Below are 9,264 nucleotides of genomic sequence, written 5' to 3' on the forward strand. Positions count from 1 at the left end.
TGTTGTGCGCTTGTTCACACAACTGTTTTTGTTCATTCCTTTCTAGTATTAACGCCATAACTTTAATTTTATGCAACTTTTCGATCTAAAGTCTTGTGCCATTTTTGCCTAGAGCAGATGTAAGCATTACATTTGTCCAAATTGTAATATTTTTTTGTTTTAGGATTTTAATGGGGGAAAAAAACATTTTTGCAGCATTTTGTGCTATATGTGCAGTATTCTGTGGACACTGCATGGAAATAAAAGCGGGTTTACAATCAAAAACAAATATTCATAAATTCTTTAAATTATAAATTATATAAGTTACTGATAGTTTTCTATATCCATGCGGGGTCCCTGCTGCCTTCAGTACTGTGCTGGGCACAAGTACATTGAATGTGTGTTGATTACTTCTGTCACAGGCGCTACTTAGATGGGGAAGGGGGCTGGCTTGACTATTTTTCCCTCTCTCTTTTATGAATTCCATTTTGTATTGTAGTTGCTGAGATGGAGGGAGAAACTGACAGCATTAGCGCATTATGCTCCCAGATTACCAACACTTTCAGTGGGCCTCCTGAAGACCCCTTCATGTCTGCTCCTATGACCAAGCCCACCACACCACAGTCTCCACCATTTGAAGGTCTGTCACTGGATCTATTTTGCATTAACTGTGGTCGTCTATTGATACATTATTGGCTTCTGTGTGTTAATAACATGATTAACCTTCTGGGCATACTATTAATCTTACCTATCTGGAACATAACACTTTACTCATTTACCGTACATGTTTTATTGCATACATTAAGGGAAATCCTTCACTAGGTTTGTTTTTTTTTCCCGCTGAAGCTCTGCTAGTCTTCTCAGTGTTGAGCTCTCATCTCTGCCATTGAAAGCTATTTGCTTCACTTGTGCGTAGACAGAAAGCTACCAACCAATGGAGGTGGGTGGGGAGCTCATGAATATAGAGGACTCCATGGCAGGAGCTTATCATTGAGAAGACTAGCAGAGCTTCAGCATATGAATCAGTGTTTTATCAATACTACAGCAAGAACCTGAGTAAGTGACACAGCCCTGGAATCTGGATCTCTGCAGTGACGTTTAGCATGCCTAATGGTTCTCTTCCCCGACATCTGTCAAGAGAATAGTCTCCCATACAGATTATATGGTTGGGTGGTCCTGCCATAATTGGCTGGTGCTTTTATATGTATGGGGGGAATCTTTTTAATCTATCAATCTATGTAAAGTTTTCTGCTTTGCGCATGTCCTTGAATGAACTAATCTTTTCATTGTCATGTTTCAGTGAATGGCACTGCCTCTGCCTTTACACTGCCTGCTGCTAAGCCTGCACAAGTCTCTGTAGCTCCTGCAGCGGCACCTGTCCGTGAGACCAATCCCTGGGCAAATGCTCCTACAGCATCTGTCCAACAAGTTGCTAGCGCTGGAGCACCACCTGTGGCCACTGTTGTTGGTAAGGCAACATTAGATGGAAGGTCCTGCATGGGTGCTCTCATATGGCTGTATATTTGTTAAACCCAAGAAAGAGTTTTTCAGCTGAGATCTTTTTCCATGACTATATATCTATTCAGACAAAACATGAACTCAAAACTCTGCTGCTTAAGCGGAGTGCAAAAAACTGCTAACCCAGTCTGAGCTCCCTGTGCATGTGCTCTATATGTGAAATGGCACTGATTAGCTCATTACTGAGATAGATGATAGTTGGTGCTCAAGATGATCTATGGAGAGCTGTAAGGCTACCTTCACACATCCGGTGTGTGGGGTCCGGCGGCTTGCGGCGAAAAGCCGGGCCGCCGGATCCAGCCTGCAGCCGTGACACCGGATGTGTATGCGGCAAGACATACGGCTCGGACGTTATTTAAAGGAGCCGCAGGACGAGGTGGACAGAGGCAGCCGATGAGAGACAGCTACTGAAAGGGAGGGGAGGAGAGGGGAGGGGAGAGGGGGGTGGAGAGAGAGACATGGGGGGTTAACACTTAGTGTCCAGGCGAGAGAATCTCTCTCTCTCGCCGGGCACTTGTGGGGTTAACCCCACAGAGAGATCTCTCTCTCACCCAGACACTGTGAGTGTTAACCCCACAAGTGCCCGGCGAGAGAGATCTCTCACAAGTGTCTTGGTGACAGAGAGATCTCTCTCTCTCTCGCCGGGCACTTGTGGGGTTAACATTCACAGAGTCCGGGCATGCGCTGTGGAAAAAGCCGGTCCGGCGCTGACAAAAAAACGTTGCAGGGAACGTTTTTTGCAGATGCCGGACGGCTAATTTTTGCCGTGTCTGGCAACAACCGGACACTACGCATAACCATCTGGCACGATGCGGCGGCCATGAAAGCTTATATGACAAAACCGGATCCGGTGCTGGATCCGGTTATGAAAAATTTCGCCGGATTACAAAAACCAGATGTGTGAAAGAGGCCTTACTATCATTTTAAGGGGAACTTTCAGCAGAATGTCTCTGCCTCTAGCTCCTCCACTCTCCATTATATCTTATAAGCACCAACTCTCCTCTCAATTCTCAGTAATGGGAAGATCTGTCTTCACTGAATACAGATTTTACCAGTGAATTGAAAGTGAAAAATCAATGCAGGAGGGAAAAAAGCAGATTTCTCTAAGATATATTGCAAAGCTGCTTATTTCATGTATATTATTGAACTTAAAATTGAGAGAGGGGTAAATTATAATAGGGAAAAAATACTTTAGGACTGAAATCATTCCTAGTGACTTATTCTGGATTTGTCTTTTTGTTTCTCCCCCTTTAGGGCCTGAGTTTGTATCTACACCTACGATAAGCCAGTCGAATCACAAGCGGACTCCCTCGGAGGCAGACCGCTGGCTTGACGAGGTGTCCAAAACTGTTATGGCTCATCAGGGACAGTCCCCTGTCCCTGCTCCTGTTCCTGCTCCTGTCATTCAAGCGCCGGCTCTGCTGCAGCCTGTTTCTGCTACACTAAATCCTGCTCAGCCTTACCCAACAAACACTTTCATAGCTACACCAAGCATACCAGTTGCCATAGTCCCAGCTCTACCACCTACATTTATGCCTGTGCAGCAGCCTTACCCTTTAGCCAATGGAATGAGTTATCCAGCTCCCAGCGTCCCAGTTGTCGGTATTACACCTTCACAGATGGTTGCAAATGTATTTGGAGCCGCTGGTCACCCACAGGTTTATCAACCGAAGCCGTCACCAGGTCTGGTCAAGCAACAGACTTTCCCAACCTACGAGACCAATAGCACCACTAGCAGTCCATTCTTCAAACAGTCTCCTCAGCAGCAAAATGGTTCAGTGGCATTTAATGGCGTAGACAGCAGCGGTTGGGATTTGGGTGCAAAGCACCAACAAGCTGCTCCTATAGACCCTTTTGAAGCCCAATGGGCTGCATTAGAAAGTAAATCAAAAGCTCGAGGTAACCCTTCCCCAACTAATCCCTTCTCCAGTGACCTCCAGAAGACATTCGAAATAGAACTTTAAAGAAGCAGTGGTCTACAAAACGGGGACTGGTTTATCAAATTACTTTTCTCATGATGAATACATTAGGAAAGGACCAACGAGGGGGGTATGGAAGTCACAATGTTCGCCAAGAAAAAAGCTATATTATATGAAACCATGCAAGGGGGAATTATCAGTGTTCTTCAGATCTTTCCTTGGCTTCCCTCGCAAAGCAAATCATAGACTATTCTGTACCGTAGTCCATGGGATCGAAGATGAAAAAGATGGACCTACTTTCATTACAAATAAAGAAACCTGGCTGCATCCTGGAGACTCTCTGCAAAGCAACGTAGTAGTGCCTGAGCTTCCAAAATTATAAGAAGAAACTTCTATATGTACATATACAGATCCAGGGTGTTATACGGCGGACGTTATGTACCCAGCGCTGCCAGGTGTACGGGGGGCTGCAGTGCAGTGTCACAGTGCTGACCCACCTACTTGGCAGCACAGGGGAATAAAGCCAAAATCCTTTATTTTTTATGCAGATATTTTAAATAATTTTTGGCTAATTAATGGTTGTCTTAAGTTTGTAAGTAATCTTGCCAAAGGTTTAAAATGAAAAGAGCGTTCGGTTGCTAGTAATGTATATATGATTTTGATTTAGCTGCTAATTCTTCTTTTGAAAGGAAAAAAAAAAATAAAACTGGAGCGCCTGTGGTTTTATCTTCCTGCCGTACGTCACCTTCAGATGTAAGTAATCATTGCTTTAATAATTACGAGCAATGAGGTATCGCTATCGTGCTTTTACAATAAATTACAGAACAGTATTTGCGGTGGCGTTCAGCCGTCGCAGAAAACCTGTCTCATTTTTTTTTTTTATTCTTCCATAATTCAACATTGCCTAATCTAAAAAAAAAATATATATCTATATAATGTATCTATATAAATGTTTTCCTTTGACAAATTGCTGGTCTCTTGTTTATACATGTAAGTTTTTATATATTTTATATATTAATATATATTTTCTCATATATATTAATATATACAGCTTAGAGTTTTAATACCACTATTATGCACAGTATATCAACTTTTACCGCCGTTTTTTTTTTTATGTTCTTTGACTTTTTTCACTATTTTTGTCTTCCTCTTTTGGTTCGCTTCTTGTATACCTCAATTCAGAGAGATTCATCTTTTATCTGTAAGTTTTGGTCTTACAGTCGTGTATATTTGTACCAATTTACTTTAATGGAATAAACATTTGGTGGTGGAAACGATTACTTTCTCTTTGCTGTTTTCTGTATTTCTGTTTTTTTTGTTTTTTTTTTATTTTGGCCATGAGATCTCACTTCCTTTTCATTTGAATGCAAAATAAAATTATTTCCAAGTCATTTTGTGATTTTTATGAAAACGTGTGATTTAGGTTTATTAAGCCTTTTATTGCCAAGTATGTATTTGTTTTTTGTTATATATGCCAATGTACGAACTACTCGTGTTTTGGGTAGTCTAAGCCTCCCTTACACATTTATACTACTGTCGGATGCACTTGCCAATACCAACAGGGTTAACCAACACTTTTTGTATGAGGGTGCTGGCCGTCTGATCAGACTACCGATTGATTTGTTCTCCCAGGGATAAGCCGCCAGTCTAGATGTCTCTTGACCATTTTCTCATGAACATATAAGCGCTTGGCCGAACAAGTGCTCCTGTATGGAAGAGCAACAACACAAATGGTCGGCAGCTAACTAATGCTCATGGGGGCTTAACTTTTATATGTTCACCCATGCCAGCAGCCCAGAGAAAGAGGATCTGCCCTTCAAGGACAGGCTACTCACAATAAAAAACAGGAGACTCTCCTATCGATTCAGTGGGTACTCAGTTTCTTGAGGGCAGAGTTGTTAAAACCCCAAGGTAGCCTCTAGGATCCACAGAAATTAGGAGATTGTCCTTCCCTTTTTTTGTTCAAATCCTAGAACCCCTAAAGAAAGCGAGTTCCATAGTCTAGAAGTTAATAGAAGCCTCGAAGATTATATATCCTGGAGGGAACTGCTCTTTGTCTCCTTTCAAGGTTCCCAGAAAGGTTATGTGGCCTCCAAAGATGCCTAGCTAGATGGGTCAGAGCAGCCATCATGTTGGCTTACTCTGCAAGTGATCGGACCATTTCCGGATTACTGATGGCTCGTTCTGCTAGGGCTGTCGATTTCATAAGCTTAAAGAGCAAATGTTCCCACTAAACAGATATGCAAGACTGCAAACTAGTCCTCACCTTGTACCTTCATAAAGACTACAGGTTGGGGGGAGGCGCGTAGCAGAGTGATGTATGTAATGAGACTTGCTTCAGGAAAGATTCCGCTGCACTCATCCGATTTCAATTTATTTGAGGCGTAGATCTGATCAGTGATTTACGAGACTGGGTTTCCTGGAGTTTGAGTGAGGGCCGTGGTGGTGCCATGACCTGAAGTAAAAAGATGTGCAGAGAGGAGGACGTGGCGCCAGACTATTTTCAAGATGGCAGTTGACAGAGGTAATTGAGTGGGGATGTGGTGGCGCTGCTGGAGCAATTTGCTTGCAGGTCTCACACGTCCAGCACTCTGATGCAGAGGTAAATGCAAGCCACACAGGGTCCGAAGGGAGAATTTTGAGGGGTGTTGATTTAGAGTGCTTGCCCAGGATCAAAAGGAGGCCCCCTGTAATGGCTTCTTAACTTCAGGCCTTAAGTACGGAGTCAGTTGACCTTCCGGAAAATCGCCAGAAACCTAATAGGCTAGTTGGTGTCCCAGAGAAAATGGAAGGGAAGACCCTGATGGCTTTTTAAAAAAAAAAAAAAAAAAAATAGGAAAGATGTCATTACTCCTTTGCAGTAGAGAGGGCCCTTAATGTCCCCACAATATCGAGTCCAGTTGGCAGACCCTCTCGTCCCATTCACATCAAAATCCTGCACTACAGAGACCTGGACATTATCCTTAAAGCAAGAGAGCAGCAGGATATAATGGGGGGGGGGGGTCAAAGTTTCATTTTTGTGCAATTATATAATTTTTTTTTTTTTTTTTTAATTTACCATATTCACCAAATGATAAAACTGACTTGGCAATATGATTCTCCAGGTCATTTTGTGTACACAGATGCCAAACATGTATAGGTTTTGTTTAAGTGGTAGAAAAAGTTGCCATTTTCCTAGACCTGTAGTGTCTTCATTTTGGGTGAGGGCTTATTTTTTGCGCACCAAGCTGCCGTTTTCATTGATACAATTTGGGGGTAAATGCGATATTTTTATCGCCTGTTATTGCAATGTTGCAGCTGCCAAAAAAACTCCCGTAATTCTGGCGTTTTGATTTTTTTTCTCTTTATACGGTTTACCAATTGGATTGATTTACTTTATATTTTTGGTGGACATTTTCTGAACTCGGCGATCCGAATGTCAATTTCCCAGGCAAAAAGATATAGCATAAACCAACTCACCTGCCTTGGCCAGTGGTGCGTGGAAGCACGGGTCCTGTGTAGTTTTCACGTGCAAACAACTGTTCTTTCACAAAGAGCTGTGATAAAGAACAGTTGATTGTTCGAAACGCGTTGCTATTGAGAACATGTGGGGTCTGTCCGCTAGTCTGTTTTTAAATGTTTAAATAAATCTTGGAATATTTTGGAAGCTGGATCAATTTTTTTTCATTTTATTGAATATTTCCCAGGATGTCCATGACAAAATGACAGGATAGGAGGTAGTTCTTCTCGTGCTCTAGGGACAGAAAATGCACAAGGTTAAAAGCCCCCTTCCACCTCAACCTCAATGTTTTTCCTGTCCCTAGCAGGACAGATGCAAGAGTGAAAAGAGCATTGGTGTGAAGATTACCTGGGGATCAATCTCTTCCCTCCCCTCTGTGAAGAAGCTATAGGTCGATACCTCGCTGGGTAGGATTCACTCATGTCATTAAGAGTGGGATGTTGCTCCTGATGCTTCTGCTTGCCTCTGGGGAGGGCTCTCAGCACCAAGCTGCAGCCTCTGGATAAACTTTAGGTGACAAGCATGGAGCTTGTTCCAGCGTAGAACGCATTTCCAGTCAGGGCGTCTTTTGATGTGCATTCCAGTGTAGAACGCACTTCCGGTTTAAAGGGCAACCTCCAATTTGGACAACTGTGTGTGTTCCAGTGTGGAACATGGGAATATTTGGAAGTTTGAGTTCCTTAAGGCATGTGGATAAGGTAAGACCATATAAAAGGGCAATTTCAAGTGCACTGGATGTGCACAGTCTGACCATGGATATTTTAATCTCTCAGAGGTGACGTTCGAGTTGAAGTGTTTATAGTATAGGTTTTCTGTCTCTTTAAAAATAGGACAGAGGGCCCCCTTAAATCTGGTTCCTCCTCTCGGAAGAATCCAAGGAGATATCCTGTAATGTTAAACTACCAGATGCTCATAAGAAGCAATTATGTGCGGATTGCATTACAAAGATCCTCAAAAAGGAACAGCCGTCATTAGTGGCAGATACATGTATGTCATCCCCTGAGGAAGAAGTAGTTCATGCTTCCAAACGCGTTGGAAATAAAATCATTGATCTTCTGATACATCAATAATTGTGCATTATGTTAAGCAGCTCACGAAGTCCAAAAAAAGCTCCATAGGATTTGATGTGTTGGCGGTCACTTGTTTGACCCTTGGACGTGCAGCAGCTGATCACTAACTATGTGCTTTAAACCTCTTCTATAGCAGGTGAATAGATTCTACATACGTTTATAATTTTATCATCGGATAAGACCCTATTTGCGCTTTTGTGTTCGTTCCTATAGTGCAAAATACTGAAAGGGAAAGTACTTCTCATCCGGAAACTCGGGCGATTTATTAAGAGCAGTATGGAGTGCCATTAGGATCGAGGATACTAAGGTGGCACAATCAGTGCAAGACTAGATGTACAGAGGACTGAGAACACAGAAAATGTTCCCCGTCAATGAACTTATAAAAGCAATGATCCTGGAGAAATGGGCAGACACGTAAAAAAGACATCCCCAGAGATTTCAAGGCCCGGCTGCCGTTTTGACCTGGAGGAAGTCGAGGTTTGGTAAGAGATTCCAAAAATTGACATTTTCCCTTCACCCGTGACAGCACACCTGAGAGAGGGATCCGCCAGGACAGGAACCTACTGAGATATAAGGGGCGGCACCTCTCCTCCGCTTCAGTTTGGTTCCTGTCCTGGAGGGAATCCCACTGGCGGTGCCCATCATGGCGAAAAGGGAAAAAAGAACAGAAAGGAAAGGAAAAGAGCCCAGGCCCGTCCCGGCGTGGGAAGAACGGGTGTCTCACCTGTAGCGCTGGCCGTCCGGTGCTGGAGGCACAGTCCCCGGTGACCCCTCGGGCTCCGGGTTCGTGTGGGCGCAGGCGGAGATCCCAGTGGCTCCTTGAGAACCCGCTGCGCCGCCCTCCCGTCGCGCAGGCCCGCGACCTCGATCCCCGTAGCGGTTAGCAGGGGAGAGCCGCGGGCGCCTTCCGGCCACTGACATCAGCGGCGCAGAGGAGCATGGGTGCACCGGCTGACGTCAGCAAAGGGCGACTCGTGGCGTCGAGTGCGATGCCGGCCGGCTTTCTGAAGCGGGGGAGGGAGGAGGAGACACCCACCAGGACGGAGGCACGTCATTTAAAAGGAGGAAGCAGCGGCAGAACGGGCGTGCAAGATGGAGTCAGAACAGGAGCATTCATTGTCCCTGCCTCCCTCGCAGCCCTCGGGCAGAAAACATGAGAGCCATTCAAGCAGCAGTCACCCCAGCCGCAGGTCAGGGGACTCAAGGTCCAAAGAGCACAGGTCGCGTGCTCCGACGCAGCCTCCGAGTCCGGTACCCTTGATTACGGGTGGTGAGTGAT

At 44.4% G+C, this 9,264-nt stretch overlaps 1 protein-coding gene across 7 annotated transcripts in view; it reads left to right on the forward strand.

Annotated features, from left to right (window-relative positions):
* NUMB (NUMB endocytic adaptor protein) overlaps positions 1-4,693 on the forward strand; it is a 127,678-nt gene extending 122,985 nt beyond the window's left edge. For 5 of the 7 annotated variants that reach the window (XM_073552676.1, XM_073552674.1, XM_073552675.1 and 2 more), the window contains 3 exons: positions 479-619; positions 1,280-1,447; positions 2,752-4,693. In XM_073552676.1, the coding sequence (XP_073408777.1) occupies positions 479-619; positions 1,280-1,447; positions 2,752-3,461 (1,019 nt within the window). In that variant the 3' untranslated portion in view covers positions 3,462-4,693. The remainder of the gene's footprint in view (positions 1-478; positions 620-1,279; positions 1,448-2,751) is intronic. The other 2 variants (XM_073552678.1, XM_073552680.1) reach the window with 1 other exon arrangement.
* The last annotated feature ends 4,571 nt before the right edge of the window (positions 4,694-9,264 follow it).

Source organism: Dendrobates tinctorius, unplaced genomic scaffold, assembly GCF_039654945.1.
Source record: "Dendrobates tinctorius isolate UK_male_01 unplaced genomic scaffold, ASM3965494v1 ptg000194l, whole genome shotgun sequence".
Lineage (NCBI taxonomy): Eukaryota > Metazoa > Chordata > Amphibia > Anura > Dendrobatidae > Dendrobates > Dendrobates tinctorius.